Source organism: Crotalus tigris, unplaced genomic scaffold, assembly GCF_016545835.1.
Source record: "Crotalus tigris isolate CLP2741 ecotype Arizona unplaced genomic scaffold, ASM1654583v1 scf7180000024472.5447098, whole genome shotgun sequence".
NCBI classification, from domain to species: domain Eukaryota; kingdom Metazoa; phylum Chordata; class Lepidosauria; order Squamata; family Viperidae; genus Crotalus; species Crotalus tigris.
Window position 1 is genome coordinate 1,238,133 of NW_024100643.1, and position 17,857 is coordinate 1,255,989.

Below are 17,857 nucleotides of genomic sequence, written 5' to 3' on the forward strand. Positions count from 1 at the left end.
ACAAAAGTTCTTTATGGGTAAGCTATGAAACAATTTAAAGGTAGCTCCTTTATTTCGGTTATATTTATGTGGGGAAAGTTTATAGTTCAGGCCCAAAGAGGACTATCATTCAATGGTAGAGCACAAGGAGTGATGCCAAAGGTTGCAGATTCATGAAAAAGTTAGTAGTGCGCTTGAATTAGTGTGTTTTGTTTTCTGAATTCTGAATCAAAAGTTCCTCTTCATTAGAAGATGTGAACCCAAAGTAACAACGCATAGCATTCATAAAGGAAAGATTAGGAAGCTATGAAGACCAGACTTCTCAATGTTACAGACAGATCCATTACTAAGAACCCTCACTGAGTTAAAAGATTTGAGGAAACTGTTTTTGAGCCATTGTTTTGTTGCTCAGACATCTTCCTATACATAGTATTGGCTACTTTATCATAAACCTAAGATTCCAAATTTCCTTTTGAACCTGCACTTCCTCCGAGTTGTCTGATGTACTTTTAGAAAGTGCTACTAACAGTGTGTCAAATGTGAGGACACTTTGTCTCTGTATTGTACTGAATATCAAAATTATCTGTTATAATGTACATATAGTAATAAAAATATATCTATATATTAAGAGAATGTGTATCTCATTTTGTATATTTTAATGGGGTTGGGAATTTTTTTATAATGCTGACTTTGATATTGCAGTGTTTCTTTTCTCTGAAAACTGTAGATTATGTTTTGAACATGTCTGATATGTTTGGGAAGCATGTTGTGGGCATGATCATGAAATGGTTGTCAGAATGGATTTGAACAATCACAAATTATCTTATCATATTCTTTTCTCTTTTGTTTATATCTGAATAGTTTGTACTATATGCTGCTTACTGTGAATTCACTCAAGTTTATACCCGAATATATATAAATCTACCCACCTTGCTGGCAGAGGCTTTCCAAACTGATCATAGACTATGATTAAGAACTTTTTTCACATAGAGACAGGGATAAATGCAAATCTACCATGAATAAGCTTCCCAGTGAATATAACAGTGGAAATATTTATAAGTACCAGTATGCGAGTAATTTCATTCACATTTTATGATTAAGCTACAGGAGATGTGATGGCTCAATAGTTTAATGATGCTGGAGATGGTTTCTGCTGCAGCGGTTCAAGCCCTAGCACTGTATGGCAGGGTGAGCTCCCATCACTCACCTCGGTTTCTGCCCACCTAGCAGTTTGAAAGCATGTTGTCTGCAAGTAGATAAATAGATACTTCTTTGGCGGGAAGGTGAGCAGGGGCTTCTTGTGGCAGTTAGAATCCTGCTGGCACTGAAATTTTCCAGTTGAAACACCCACTTGGGAGGTGGCTCCAATGGAGGGAGAAGGCTTTGGATATTGCTGCAAGAAAAGCCGGTCATCTTTCTTTGTGATGCGAAGCTAGCTCGGATTCCTGCGGCACACCTTGGGAAGCACACATATACCTAGCATCTGGTAAACAAGCAGCAAAACCACTACTCTGCATTAGCATTGTAGTCTCCTGGCTAATGTTAACAATGCCATATATGAAATAAACAAATAAAATTAAGTTACAGATAGTTGTCCACTTACAAGCACACCTGGACCAGAATTTCTGTGCCAAGCAAGGCAATTTTAAGTGAGTTGCACCCAACTTTACAACTTTTTTTTTTTTGCCATGATTGTTAAGTGAATCATTGCTGCTGTTAAGTGAATTTGGCTTCTGTTATGCGTCTGTTATTAATAGCATCTGTTATGCCAATCTTTGGTTTCACACTGAAGATAAGACACTGCTAAGGCAGCCTCTTGAGGTTAAATTATTGCACATACTTCTTATAAAAAGAAGCAACTATTAGCTTGAGTTTTATTTTTTTTATTCTCTCTTTTAAGAATTGAATAATGTATGTCTCCCATCTATCTGCTGAGTGATACAGAATTTTGGTACCTGCTAAACACAAATTTAATGGTATTTCCAAAACTTTTTTTTTTACCATTTTTGCACTAGTTAAAACAGGATTGAGTATGCAATCTTCGAACCTATTAAAATATTTTAAAACTTTATTCTAAATCATATAGTTTCTAAATCATCTACAAATGAGATAGATGATTAAAAATATAGAACATGAGATTACTAGTTATCTCAGGACCATATTTTTTTAATTCAAACAGATGGTAGTATCAAATAGATGTCACTATCATTACATCTATGAAATCAGAGAAAGCTCCTGACCCTCTTGGTATTCCAGTGGATTGTGAACTAAAATTTTATTAGGTTTTATATCTTAAAATCTATTACTTTATTGATCAAAAAGAAACAATATAAAATCAATATTGCAAAGTATACATCAATTATTTTAGCAAGGAAGACTAAAAAATGGAGTAATGTAGGGATCATACAGCTTGATATATACTTCACAACTTAACCAGAGTCATTACACATAAGAAGCTCGCCCAACATATCCAATTCTGCCTTCCTGTTTCATTTTTTGGTCTTATTATTTGTCCCATTTGTGGATCTGGCGCCTCTTGATGATTCTTCCCTATGCTTCTGAAGGTGTTGGGATTAGTCCTGGGATCATAACAGTCTGGAAAGTGTAAAGTTGGGAAAAAAGAAAACAGAAAATAAATGCCCCAATTGTCAAAATCTCATGAAGTATGAAATATGAAGGAACTGCATTGACTTCTCACTACATAAGCATCTGTTTATTTAAAAAACTGACTTAAAATATAGGACTAGGTCGCAAAACTCTGGGAAAAGCTCGGAATGTTGGAACACATTGGTTGGATTAACATAATGCAATTTCTTTGGTTTTGGATTTGAATAATGATGTGGATTCCCAGCCAAGCCTATAATTTATAAAATAGTTTATTCCCAATGGTTGAGCTTCTTCAGTCAAAATTTCTGAAATATTTTTGCCATTATTTAAACAGGAAACTAAGGTTTTAAGATTATGACTTGCCTAAGGTTTATATGTGTACAGGACAGGGATACGGTGTGAGCAAAAGCAACACCTTCCTGACTCTCTATAGTAGTTTCCTCTAAAGTTTTAAACTACAGTACTTCATGTTCCTGCCAGCGTTCACTGGTTATGCTAGAAGAGAATGTGAGGATCTATAATTCCATGAACCCGGAAAGCATGAAATTGGCAGAAACCCTGTAATAGGCTTGTAATAATGTATGTAGATGTTGAGAAAATGCTAGCATACTACCATCAGCTAACTGACTTACTTTAAACTGAGCCACTTTTATACTTGCTTTATTCAATATTTATTGAATAAATCATAGATAACTAATTGACAATGATTCATTTCACACGTTATTTCAAAACCAAATAAAACACATTATGATTTAGTACGATATATTAATCAAGCTACTTTATCCAGCCCAAGATAAAAAGTAGATGCCAAAACCATAACATTGCTCTAGCTTTAAGATACATGCATCTAAAAAATTAAGATACTTTTACAAATAAATGCTGTACCATATAACCTAAACATGTACCTTGATTAGGGGATCTTTTGGAGGAGCCCATGATGGAACGATCTTGTCATGTAACCTCCACTGGCCAGTTTTGTGCAGCAGATGTCTCTCAAACACAACATATTCCAGAACATCCTTCGGTATCTGTTCACTTCCATACATCAGTCTCCCAAACTGATCATAGATAGCCAAAATCTGCCAGAAAAAAAACCCCCAATTCTGTGACATTAAGCAGTGATATGTAAAACACATTTTGATATATCCAAGATTAACAGTGGTTAGAATCACATACCTGCCGAATGTGAATTCGAACTGTCACTTGCCCATACAGAAGATCCTCGTTCAGCATAGTTGGGCATCGCACATGGACCACTCTAGGAGGCTCCAATGACTCCAGAAAACTCCACCGAATGGTTTTACGTTCATTTCCTTGCACCATTTCCTAACAAATTCAACATGTCTAAAATTTCAACATGTTCAAATTAAGAAGATTAAGCATACAAGTGCAAGAGGATTAAAATATGTACGAGCAACTACAAAAAGATTTTAGAAGAAAATTAGAGGATAAAAATGAAAGTAACCAAAACAAACAAACAAAATCAAAACCCAAAACCCTATCTTTAAAACTCAGAAATTTTATATTGCAAAATACTGGGGTCAGGATTAAATGATTTGGTATAAAATATTTTTCCAGTCCTGAAAGAAAGTAGAAAGGCACAAAAATGATTGAAGAAAAAATGGAGCAAATAAGCAAGACTAGGCTGAGAAAAAGAAAATGGGCATAAAATGCAAACTTTTGCTGTGGGCAATTGAAGCTCATGGCACTGTTTAGACAAAATAGACTAGTTTATTTGCATTCAGAACTTTTTGCATACAGCATCAGTGAAACTCAGTAGCCTGATACTCCACAGATGAAATCTAAACTATGATGACTGCAGAAATTAGAAACAGAACAACAACAACAACAAAAGACTTAAAGGCAGCCTTCTGGGATCAGGTTGTTATAAGCCATACTAGTCCATGGGCAGTTTTTCCAAAACCTCCATCTTCTATAATGGCTTTTGGAGCACATGTAGATGCTAGCAGTGCATTTCTTCCTATTCCATCTTAGATTTTTAAAAAAGAAATCTGTTTGCTTCATACTTTAATTTTAAATGCATACAAGGATGTCAAACTAGCGGAGCACCTCAGGGGCTTGAAACTGAGGAAGCAGCCCACTAATTATGATTAACTCTGCCCAGCGCGGCAGACTGACAGGGCAGGAATAGCATAGGACAGTAGTTCAAGTATCTGTAACAGGAAAGAGGCATGACAGATCTTCTTAAAAGTCTTTTAAGTAATCACTTGCTGATCTTATCACATGTTCTTACCGGGTAACAGTGTTCAGTCACTAGAGAGTGAAGCTTCTCCTCATTTAAACTGTAAGAATTTAGAAAAATACATGATCAGATTATTTTTAAGTATCAACTCAATTAAGATACTATTCAGTTTGAAGCACATCAGCACGGACATACTTATACACGCACAATTCTTGACAACTTCTAATATAGAGAGAGAATAATCCTGTTATTATTCAGGAATAGTCCTGAAGAAAAATCACTGTTCACAAAGTTCAAGCTACAATGTACTGTGCAAGTCTGGAAAGAAGGAAAAAAAACCTGTGATTCAAGACAAAAGTACTGTATAGGAAAAGGAAGATAAAATAGTCAATATCAAAACAGCTGCTAAAAGGGTGTCAGAATGTACAAATACACTTGGAACATCTGATGAATGAACCAGCCCCTACCCCTACACCTCATTCCTTATTTGAATACAGATTTTAATAGCTATCCATTGCAGATATTACTTCCAGCCACTTGAACTATCAATCTATTCCAGGGCTTTTCAACCTTTTTACTGATTGTACCACTTTTAGGATATGACAATATTTGAGTACCACCTAGCAAGGTGTCAAAAACTTGACCCCCCCCCCCAAAAAAAACCCTGTTCAACGTTGCAATTGCACTGAAATGACTTGTGACCATTTTTCACATTTATGACCATTGCAGCATGCCCAGTCATGTGAATTATATTTGGATGTTTGGCAACTGATTCATATTTATAATGGTCACAGTGTTCCAGGGTCATGTGATCCCCTTCTGCAATATTTGACAAGCAAAGTCAATGGCAGAGCTGCTGATGGCCAAGTGCTAAGGCAGGACTTCCTTTCCTTCCTCCCTTCCCTGACTCCCTTTTTCTCATTCCCATTTCTTCTGAAGGAAGAATTTGAACCCACCATATTTTCCCTCTTCCATATATTGATCAAACAAGGAAACAGAGACAGAAAAGACAAGCTGCTGAGTGAACTAGCTTAAAAAGGCACATTCCCCTTTAAGAATTAGCTACTAGCTAGAAAGAAAAGTAAGGAGTGCAGTCGGCACTTAAGGAAGAAAAAAAATGTAAGTACTGGCTGCAGGCTAAGGCAGCCTCCCCAAATGGCTCCATTCATAAGTAAAAGAATGCTACAGGCAAAATCCATTCAGGAGAAAAATACTTCAAAATCCCTTGCAGCAAAACTTACAGCTAACAACAGCAGAGCAATAGAAGCTAACACCAGCCATCAGCCAAATAGAAACTGCCAAATACTCCTTAAGAACACAAAGCCCACATTGCACAAATCCCAGAACTTCAAAGTCACAAAAGCACATAAGAATCCTTCCACTCTCCATCTCCTTCCCTCCTCTGTGCCTCATCTCCAGCCATTGCTGCCTTTTTTCATTCCTCTTGGAGGGTGACCCCTCCCCTGCTGCATTTCTTGCCTGTTTGCTGCTTCCAGCACAGGTGGCTGCCAAAGCAGTTGTAGATGGCTCATGGCCAGCCTGCTTGATTCCTCCTCCTCCTCCTCCTCCTCCTCCCCCCCCCTTCGGTGCAACTGACTCTGCCTCTTCCCAAGGCTGCTGCTTGTTTTCTTTCTCCCTCTCCTGCTCAAATTGCCTCCTTTTATAGCCTCTCCTGTCTCCATCCCCCTCCTCCTTTCTCATGGGGGAGGGTGAGCCAGAAGTGAGCCTGGGGCCTTTGCAGCTCCAGAGGACTGTCTCACTGTAAGTCCTTGCTTGTGCTGGCTCTTTCCCTCTCCCACTACACTTGGCTAGGCAGGGCTGCGTACCACCTGCCACTCATTAATGTACCACAAGTGGTACACATACCACCAGTTGAAAAGCCCTGATCTATTCATCACAAAGCAACAGGCTGCTTCTTTTTACATTAAAAAAAATTCCTAGAGATAATTTTTGAAATTTCTCTAAGTAAGCTAAATGAACTAGGAGATGTTAACTGCTGTCAAACTAATGCACAATTTGTGAGAAGAGAGGGAAGACTGGAGCCTAAAACTCAAACACATCCTAAGACATCTTACTTGGCCAGATTATTGTGTGCCTCAATAAAGATTTCTTGGGCTTTTTCTGCAAAAGTTTTGATGCGGAAGTCACGATCACTCTCCCTTATTTTTCGGATTCTGTCAAGAAAAAAGTGGAAGGAGAGAATAAACAACCACAGCTCAAGAAAAAAGAAATCCATAAGATGAAGTTCATCAAACATAGGACTTACATAATCAGCAAAATAGAAGAATGCTGTTCTTGCATAGCAAGCCACATTCATGTTGATTATATATTTTTTACTCTCATCAATCTATGTGAGAATAATGGCCAATGAAATCAACCTAGCCTACCTCTTGATTGCGGATTCTGAGAAAAAAGACCCAAACACCAAGTTCTGAAGTCATCAGTCAAACCTACTATTAGACAACAGAATCTCTTTCATTGCAGGAGCACCTATTTAACTAGGCTAAAATGCTGATGGCAAGTTCACATCTTTTTATAGTTCAGCATGATGCATTCACCCTGGCTGTAGATTAATGCAGCAAACTAAAGAGCAATTAATCAAAAGTATTTGCACATTGTGAGGATACAGCTGAAGTGAAACAATTCAATTCGAAATTTCCATAGTAACCTAAGTCATATCTTTATTTGGAAATGGGTTGATCACCAAATTAAAAATGTGCACAATTTTTAGGAAAAAACACTATTAAATATGAAACTATTTTGTTTAAAGCAAAGCCTTAAAAAAGGAACCATGAATTCATGAACAAATGTTCGGGAGTATACTCACAGGAAAAGGAGTAAAACTGCCATCAGCTTCAAGTGATTAAATCACTTCATGAATAACTAACAATGATGTTTGAACCAAAAACATCATATTCAAAAATATACCAGGTATTTGGAAAATAGCAACAGCAAAACACTACAAAAAATGAGACTCTTTTCTACAGATCTTTTTTTATGAATTTGCAGCCAAAGGCCACTGTCATATTAAAAAGAATTTGTACTTGATTCAACAGTGCATGTATTAGAAAAGATCCTTTTTCCCTCCTTCTAAAGTCATATTAAGTATATAGTTTGAATATTTACTCCCAGAAGTCAAATAACATATTCAGAAGTACATTACACCATTTGAAAATGCAAATGAGGGACGTTCATCTTTTACATGGCCTATCAAATAAAAGAATTCCCCTGTTTGGGGAATGCTATCATGTAGACAGATACATTCAAACTCATTTTCTGTAAATAAGATTTTATACATAGGGTAATATTCAGTCTTAAACTGCTTTTTCAAACCACCTTATTCCAAAAGGGTCTACAGTATACAATGTACTTTTGTAAGTTAATATCTACTGCCTTGCTTTTTAGGAAATACAACAGGAAATAAATCATCTTTTAAGACCTACAGAAATGATTAGAAGATAATGAGACAAGACCATGATACAAACTGCAGCTGCTAAAAGGAAATAGTACAACAGCACTAAGCGAACGGATGCAATAGGGATGACTGGGTGCCACAGACAGAAAGATACATACGCCGTGTAAGATTTTGCAGTCTGCCTCAGTTTCTCTGTCCTTTGCAATAGACCTTCCTTTGACAGCATTGACATGCGGGCATCTCCTTCTGGAGGAATGTAAGGCTCAAAGATCCCCCCTGCATTGCCAAATTAAGAAGAAAATATAACAAACAATTGTTTTTAAAACATGCTCCCCAATCAAATGTGCAACATTAATGTTTTTAAAAAATGAGATAAAATATTATTGCTTGAGTTCCCCCCACATATTAATGAATTTAAAAGTTATTCCATAGAATCTGATTTTGTTAACATCTTGCTGCTATAAATATTTTTTGTGCATCGCTGAATGGCCCTCACTTACCTATTACTATTGTGGAAAAACTTTGTACTGACAATGTGGATAGTGGTTATAATATCAGTCAGTACTGGTAAAATAATTAATGGTTCTTGCAAGGGTGATGAACAAGTAATACTTATGTCTTGTCCTTGAAGTTCTAAGCGCTTGATACCCAGTTACACTCATGATGTTACAGCATCTCAAAAGCAAATGATCACCATTTGCAATCCCCAGTGGCAATTTCTCACAAGCAAATTCAGTGGGAAAACTGGCAGGAAAGCTTAGAAGTTGCTCCCACTGCTTTTCCTCCCAAGGAGTCCAATATAGAATATAAGAACCTGGGGAATCTTATACTCCAAAGCATGTGCCCATTTGCAGCACCCTTCTTCTTCCTGCCCACACCTGTGCCATAGCACTCTCTACCCCACCTGGCCACACACTGACGCACTTCCCCCTTCCTCCAGCTGTGCTCCTTATCACACATAGGCCCACTGGCCTGCTTGTAAGCCACCAAGGATTTGCAACTTCCTCATTGACTTTGCTTATTGGAAGCTGGCAAGAAGTTGCAAATCAAAGATCTATGGAGATTCTCAGTCACCCAGGTCATGGTTGTTCCAAATGTACTTTTTCAAAAGGTAACTGGACTTTCTTGTTTTTCTTTGAAGACGTTTCAGTTCTCATCCAAGAAGCTTCGTCCGCTCTGATTGGATGATGGGGAGTGGAGGTGAGAGCTGAAGAAGTTTTTTGGATGAGAAGCGAAATGTCTTCAGAGAAAAATAAGAAAGTCTGGTTGCCTCTTGAAAAAGCACTTTGAGACTTCCAAGTCAAAGTCACATGAGATTCCTGCTTAACAACCCGCAATCCTCACTTAACAATGGCAACAGGGACTGATGGTCCTGTGATGTCATGATTTTCACCTGCATCATTTAGCAATGAAAATTCCAGTTCCAATTACTATGGGTAAGTGAGGACTATCTGAAATACATAATCACCTGTCTGAAAAAAAACAGGCAAATATAATCACAACTCTATTATATTCTGTAAATTAAAATTCTATCTGAGAAATACAGTGTAAAAACACAAATATTTTTTATTACTTGTTAGATTAAGTTTGCTTTTTCTCCAGGAAAGCATGTAGCTCATATGGAGTGTTTCCATTTTATTCCTCAAATAATAACATCATAAACATAGGATGAGGTGAGAAAATATGACTAAGGGACTAAGTTCCCGAGTAAATTTTCACAACCAACATTCCATGGCTTAAATCTGGATCTCCCAATCTAAACATTTTAGCTACTATCATCATTGGCATCCTTCAATCTCGAGAGATTATGGTATCGTGCTCTGGAAAGAGGTCCTAAAGCAGCATCTGGTGTGGCTAAAAAGGCCAATTCGAGAATGGCAGTCCCTTCCACACTGAGGGCAGATACAATCTGTCCCCTGTCCAGTCCCCAGATTTCACTGGTTCCGGGACTGCCTCTTTGCCTCAGCCTGCCACACAAGTGTCTCTTCAAATTGGAGAAGGCCATGCTGCGTCTTTAGCCTCCAGGCTGAATGATCAGAGGTCAAGGATTCCCAGCTGTTAATGTCCATTCCCAAGGCCCTCAGATCCCTCTTGCAGATATCCTTATATCGCAGCTCAGGTCTCCCTCTGGGGTGCTTTCTCTGCACTAGTTCTCCATACAGGAGATCTTTCGGAATCCGATCATCAGCCATTCTCACAACATGCCCAAGCCAGCGTAGACGTCGCTGTTTCAATAATGTATACATGCTAGAAATTACAGGACTGTGCTATTTGAGACTTTGTCATGCCAGGTGATGCCGAGAATATGTCAGAGACAGCGCATATGAAAGGTGTTCAGCTTTCTCTCCTGCCATACATAAAGGATCCAAGACTCACTGCAATACAAGAGTGTGCTTAAGACACAGGCTCTATAGACCTGGATCTTTGTATGTTCTGTCAACTTCTTATTAAGCCATACTCTCTTTGTAAATCTGGAAAATGTGGTGGCCGCTTTACCAATACGTCTATTCAGCTCAGTATCTAAAGAGAGAGTGTCGGAGATAGTTGAACCGAGGTATACAAAGTCATGGACAACCTCCAGTTCTTGTGCAGAGATTGTAATACAGGGAGGTGAATCCACGTCCTGACCCATGACTTTTCAAACTGATTGTTAGACCAAAGTCTTGGCAGACCTTGCTAAAACAGTCCATAAGTTGTTGAAGATCTTCGACAGAGTGAGCAGTAACGGCAGCATTGTCAACAAAAAGGAACTATACTACTATAGTTCTACTACACTGTAGCTACTATACTACAGTGACTACAGGAATATTCATGGGTGATTTGATAAAAATACAGAAAGAATCTTGCAAAAATGTTTTAACAAGCCATATTGGTAATACAGGTCATGAATAAATTATATTTGTACAGTATGGCAGAAAGAAGATGGTGGCAAAAAAGTAAGCATTGATTTTTTTTCAATTTTTTCACCATCCACTAAAGTTTCTTGGTAGTTTCCAGTAAAAACAAATTAGAAAGGAAGATTTTTAAAAGCAGTAAAAATATCAATTAAGTACAAAATGCAACAAATAAAATTAACAATTTGAATCAATAATTAAAAACTTTAAGGGCCCGTCTGAAAGTTAGTAAGATGTTCAGTTCATTAACTCTACAGTGGCCCCATATTCTTCAATAACTATTGGTTGGTCAGAGATACTGGCCAATCCACAGTTAATGAGAACTCTAGAGGAAATGGATTATGAATACTCATTTCAGTCATGTTTTTGGGCTAGGATTTAATACTGCAAGTGCCTTATTAATCATGCTTGCAGATATCCTATGGTGGAGCCAGGATGAAAATGATGCATCTATTCTTGTGCAGTTTGATCGCTCAGTGGTTTTTGATACTGGTGACCACACTATCCTTATGGGCTAACTCTGTGGGCTAGAGACAGTGACACAATTTTACAGCAGCCTTTCTCAGGGGCTGGTTTTAATCAGTGTTGGCTAAGGGAAAAAAATCATCCCATAGGTTCCCCCTTTGTAAGGTGCTATAGGGTTCCAACCTCTCTCTCCTCCAATTAATATGTCCTTCATTTATGACAGCATTTAGGACTGTCACTAGGGTTACTGTTGCTAAGTGATGCAATCTTAGCAAAATGTCAAGTGACCACATCATTTAGCAATGACAATCCTAACAGTGCTGATTGCCGTCATAACCCCAAGATGCACAGGTAGTGGGAAGCAGCAGGAATCCCAGGTAAGGAGTGGGGGGGGGAGGGTTAGAGGAGGGATGTGGAGGCCTGGTACAGTCCACATGTGAGTTGGAGGAAGGAGTGCTACAGCATTTCATATATGCAGAAAGTCCATGGAATGGAGAACGTGTTGCTTTGCAAGTGCAGGAAAGCCAGAAAGATTTACCAGTGCTACTTGTGACTTCTATACCATTGATTTTGCTTGTTGGAAGCCGGCAAGGAACGTGACAAACGGCAATCACGAAACACAGCTCCCTGAAATGTCTTAATTGTGAACAGGCACCCAAGTGGGCAGATATTCTGCGATGGCCAGAACTTTGAGAATGTCCATTTTTTTCAGCACCATCATAATTTTCAATGATTGTTGAACAAATGGACATAAGCTGAAGATTACCTGTATATGAAAGCACTGGATCAGGTAATCCACCAATTCATCATCATCAACATGCTGATGAAACTCAATTATGTCTTTCAACCATGAACTGGCTGTTGAAGTTCTGTCCTAGTGCCTGGAGACTCGCAGGTATCAATGGGAAGGAACTTTCTTTGATTTAATCCTACCAAGACTCAGTGACCATATTTAGGCCACTGAGATCTGGAGATAGCCTACCTTTAACCTTGGATGGAATGGGACTTCCTTGCAAGAGAGTCACTCATGCCTTGATTAACTTGCAACTTGACTGCTGCAGTGCAATCTACATGGGGATTCCCTTGAAAACCATGCAGAAGCTTCAATGGATCCAAAATCCAGCACTGCAGGTAGTGATCAGCATAGTTCAGCATGTTCATCTGCTCATAAACTGTACCAGTTGCCATTTTGCTTCTGTGCTGGTCAATATTCAACATATTGGTCAATATCTATAAAAGCTTTATATTGCATAGATCTAATTACCTGACAGACTGCCTGTCTCTCATAGTATCTGCCAGAAGGAGTGTTACACTCCAAATTCCTTTGATTAAACAAAGAAATATATTTTGGAATAGCCAATCTTTTTGGAACTGCTGCAAGAGCTGCATTGTAAACTGGAGATAGGTGGTGTCTTATTTCTCCCCCTCTGTTGAGGGAGGGGTGAATAAAACCAGAGGGGGAAGAATGAGATACCACCTATCTCCAATTTACAATGCAGCCGTTGCAGCAGTTTCAAGAAGATTCCACAACCAATTGCAGTCTGATTCAGATGACTCTGTAGGCACAGATCAACCCCCAAGTGGCTTCAATGGCTTTCAGAAAATGCTTATAACCAGATGACTACCAATCCTTCCACCCCCTTCACCCCGCCCACATTATATCAGAACCTAGCCTTCCATTCCCCCACCATCCAGGCTCAACTGTCAGTACCTATCCTTCCATCCCCCCGCTATCAGAACCAATGAAGCTTCTTGAATGAGAAGTGAAACATTTTCTTTGTCTTCGTCAAGAAAAAAACAGTCTAGCTGCCTTTTGAAGAAAAAAGCACATTTGAGACAACTATGACCTGGATAACTAAAAATCTCCAGAGACAACACACTTTCCCCCCTTTTTTGGATTTGTTATTTCAATTTGGATAAGAAGTGTTATTTCTGTATTTTTATAGCCATCTATATTTCTTTTGGTCAGATTTTTTTTTTTAATACATAATATAATCCATTCTGAATAGCTACAGCTCATTTCCAATCATCTGCTATTACAGGAAGAATTACAATGGCTCAGACCTTGCTACACATCATCACTGGTTGCTATAGTTAAATAATATCTATGTGGTTTGTTACAAAACCAATATATACAGTTAATTTTATTATATGTAATGAGAAAGGATTTAAAGATATCCAGGATTGAGAAAAATGGGAAAGCAACCAATTAATATTTATTTTGCTTTGGGGATCAATATACCATAGAGCAGACATGTCAAACACAAGGCCCGGGGGCCGGATGCGGCCCGCGAAGTGGTTTCATGTGGCCCATGAAGCTATCCTGGAAACAGTGAGGGAACAGCCCCCGCTGCCTTGGCCCTGGCGCTGGCTGGCTGGGAGTCAATGTACAATTTTTTGGTGGCCGTCTATGCTGAAACGCATTCAGTCTTAGCTCCAAAGGCCGTCTAGAAACAGCGAAGAACCAGCTCCTGCTGTGTCGGCCCCGCCCCTGGGTGCATGCTGGGGAGATGTCACCCTTTGTGAGGAATGAAGAAATGGACCATGCCTTGGCAATCCCTTCTTCCAGAGACCCTCAGATCTATCCCATTACTGCCCAGGCCCCCACAGGAACCCTTGATGTGAACGATGTAGAGTTGGCCATGCCCACCCAGTAGGCCACACCCACTCCATCCACGCCCACCCAATAGGCCGCACCCACCCGGCCCCCCGAGGGCAACCGCAATGCTGATGCGGCCCCCTGCCAGAGAGATTAATTCTACTCCAATTCTTTTTATGGAATAAATTATCAAGACTACTTACTTGTGCAGGTAATAGTGATATACTGTGCCATCTTTTCTTCAGACATCGTAATTCCTGCAGCTTTTAACTGCTTTTGCTGTTGTTCCATAGAATCATAGCTCCTAGGGGGAAGTCTAAGTCTTTTTTTGGTCCTCACTGGGATCACAAGAGAAGATGGGGCAAAACGGGCAGCATTCAGTAAACACGTTACCCCCTTTCAATTAAAAAAAAAGTAGATGTTATACAAATAACTTTTAATTACAGCCATTTATCTACTTATCTTCCTAATCCAAATCGTAGCAATATGGAGCGATTTAGAGACATATTAAACATACATAGAAATTCAAACCTACAGAGGAAAAACATGTTCTTAAGACATATATTTTGTTTGAATTGTCAAGAAATTCCTTCTGCAAATGATTTTGCTTTTCAAAACAATCAAATGCACACATACAGTCTTTTCAAAAGAAAAAGGCAATCTAGACGTACAAAAGCCTTTTCAAAGTAAAATATAAAGTATATAAGAACAGAAGATTGACATACAACGGCCTTCAGAGATTGCTAAGAAAATATGACTGGTGCAAAAAAATAGGTAGATCTACAGGTATCCTTTGCTAAAACAAATCATATCTGTCTAACAGTTTGGATAGTTTGTACCTAAATGTTGAGCAAATCCAAGTAATGACTGATTATGTGCCATCAGGTTAGTGTCATCTCTTAGCGACAACATAAATAGATTTTCTCCATGACCCAACTAATGAAGTTAGCTTAGAATTCACTGCATTGAGCAAACTGATGCTGAACAGCTATAATTCTGACAGCAGCTCTCCAAAATTCCTGGGAGTTTTTCCTTCCCTATCTCGATATGGGTTTAAACTTAGAAATTTTTCAATTCAAATTGAATGTTCTATCACTTTTCCTCCTGCACACAAACACACACATGCAGTACTCACTTAATATAAAATTTGCAATTTAATTTGCTTATTTTTGATTTAGCATGCTGTGCAAATCCAAACTATTATTTAATTGCATATATTTCAACAAAAATATATTGGCCTTCTGTCTGCTACAAGAGAACATATATTTAAGAAACACATATTATATTAAACAGTATTCTCAAAATACGTATATTCCAATACCCAATCCACAACAATGTTGTCCAATGAAGATGCAGATCAGTATAGAAATATTTATAGTCCTGACTCTGCTTATCTTTTGGGAAGTCCTGAAGTTCTGGCTGGGTACCAGGATAGTAACTGAGCGCACATTATCAGTATATGATGTCTACATCAGTCACTTTATGTTTTAACTAGTTTTGAAACTAATTTTTATGTTGTGCTTATGTTATAACCTTTGTCAACTATCCTTTATGAGAATAGTATTTGTGAGATGGGCAACCATATAAATATTTTTATATTTTCCCTTCCTTTCCTCACAACTATTTCAACAACTTATTTTGATGATTGAAGTAAACTAATTAACATTTCGTAGTGTTCTAGATACACAGACAATTGTTTTCCAAAACAGCTAAATTTCTGCACAATTAGTCCCAAACTCTTCAAATTAGAAAAATATATAAATACCAATATCAAAATCCACACGTATATTATCATTCAATTTCTCTAATTTTCCTAAATGACAAATGAATCATTTTCTCCACTTAGAGAGAGGAGCTAATGCCATATAGCTTTACTTCTTACACAGAAGCTAATGTGTAAGAAGTAAAGCTATATGCCATTAATTCCTCTCCACTTAATCAGAAAGTGTGAAACATGAAGTGGCTGCTGTAGACATCAGAAAGTGCTCGCAATAAAATGAAAAAGAATAAACAGAATAAAAAGGTTCTCTCCTAATTACGAAAACCATAAATTTCCCTTCGCCCGAAAAACGCGCTACCAGAATTCGCTGCCAGCGAAATTTCCCTGCCAATACTTATAAGGACATAAGTAGCGCACCTTAGCTATACTTTGTCGCATACAAGCCGCCATATTGCCAGATGCCGCTTTGCACGACGGGATGAAAGCGGGATCTCGCAGGTGACGAAATGCAAAAGAGGCGGAGACTGCCATGGAACATTCCAGTAGTATATCTGATGGTTCGCTGCTTTCTGGCGTTTATTGATAACTTCGTCAGTGAACAAAAATTATTGGAGGCAGTTAGCGTTGCAAAAATGAGCATATAAGTCGTGTCTTAAGCTCAGACGTGCAAGCCACCATAGAACTAGTCATATGGATAATATATTTGTTTTAAAAGCTTTGTAATTCTTCCTAAATAAATAATATTGTCATTCTGCTTGAATGCCTTTGCAGAAAGGTGATGTATAAAACGGTAAATAATAAAATATTGCTGCTATTTGGAGATTGTATTTAGTAATCAGGGTGCCTAATTGTACTTGATTACCGAATTATTCATCAGTATACTCAGTCCTTTGAAAAAGCAATACCCACGAATCTCAAGTCCTTTCACTTTTTGCAAACTGAAGTTTTGCAGAATGTGAATGTAAGTGCATTGTAGGGTAGATCACTGAAAATAGACGTGGTTAAACATTAAGAACAAATCAATTCACATTGGCATAGTCACCAAGTCTCCAGAAAAACCTGAAATTAGTTAATTTATTAAGAATAAGCACTTTGCAACATCCAAAGCTTAGCAAATATTCTTAGATGGATTAATCAGCTAAAAAATGGACAGTGGGTAAAATATGACCTGTTCACTGTAGAAAAGTGAACAATTGTTTACATGTACACTGCAAACAATTGTTGGCAGGAAGTGGAATGTGTTGGTTTCCCTATTTATTGCAAACTAAAAATGTTGGCTATTCTTAGTTCTAAAGGCATAAATAGTAGGAGCTTATTGGGCTGAAGAGGTTCATAAATATTTTAAATAAGCAGCTTCAAGTAAGCCTCAAACGTTAAAGAATTATCCATGATTTGGGAAAACAGGTGATGATGTGTTAGCAGTCTATTACAGAGGATTAACATTTCATCTAAACACCACATCTAAGTCAGAACAAAACAAATCACAAAATTCAGAACAGCATTAAACTTCCATAGCATCATATGCCTGAGCAAAATTTCCTGGACCATTAAACTTTTCATAAGCTTTTATAGTCACGTGCGAACAATTTGGATTAGAGAGTAATACTGAAAAGAATGGATCTGACATTATTCTCGAACTCCTGAGATCTGTTCTCTACTGGCCAGGGGCCCTCAACCCTCGGTCCATGGACCAGTACCAGGCCACAGCATATCAGCAACTGGTCCGTACAAACAAAATCCCATCCGCAGGATGCAGACAACATGCAAAACCACACACCCTCTGGTCTGCAGAAAAACCTCTCTCCACAGAACTGGTCTCTGGTGCCAAAAGGTTGGGACCTCTGCTCTACCCCCAGTGAAGTGCCAGTTCTTATGGACTATATTCATCAGACATGCTCAATAATAAGGTGACCAACTTTTTTACGATGAAAAGGAGGACACAAATAAATTGAAGAAAAAAATATCATAAAAACTG

General features: G+C 38.2%; 1 protein-coding gene across 1 annotated transcript; it reads right to left on the reverse strand.

Moving 5' to 3' along the window:
* Positions 1 to 2,229: 2,229 nt before the first annotated feature.
* Positions 2,230 to 16,450, reverse strand: MRPL45 (mitochondrial ribosomal protein L45). The gene is made up of 8 exons (XM_039333154.1): positions 16,300 to 16,450; positions 14,366 to 14,558; positions 8,363 to 8,480; positions 6,865 to 6,963; positions 4,841 to 4,889; positions 3,763 to 3,912; positions 3,492 to 3,665; positions 2,230 to 2,574 (listed from the first exon to the last, which is right to left on the reverse strand). Exons 1-8 carry the CDS (start codon positions 16,411 to 16,413, stop codon positions 2,530 to 2,532), a joined length of 942 nt encoding a protein of 313 aa, XP_039189088.1. The 5' UTR covers positions 16,414 to 16,450; the 3' UTR covers positions 2,230 to 2,529.
* Between the last annotated feature and the right edge of the window lie 1,407 nt (positions 16,451 to 17,857).

Bases quoted from the DNA above. Each gene is read 5' to 3' on its own strand.
- MRPL45 (XM_039333154.1), bottom strand. From the start codon at position 16,413: ATGGCAGTCTCCGCCTCTTTTGCATTTCGTCACCTGCGAGATCCCGCT. The intron at 8,481-14,365 runs GTAAGTAGTCTT...TTGGCAATGCAG, and splicing joins TATCACTATTACCTGCACAA to GGGGGATCTTTGAGCCTTAC. The intron at 4,890-6,864 runs GTAAGATGTCTT...AAATTCTTACAG, and splicing joins GCACACAATAATCTGGCCAA to TTTAAATGAGGAGAAGCTTC.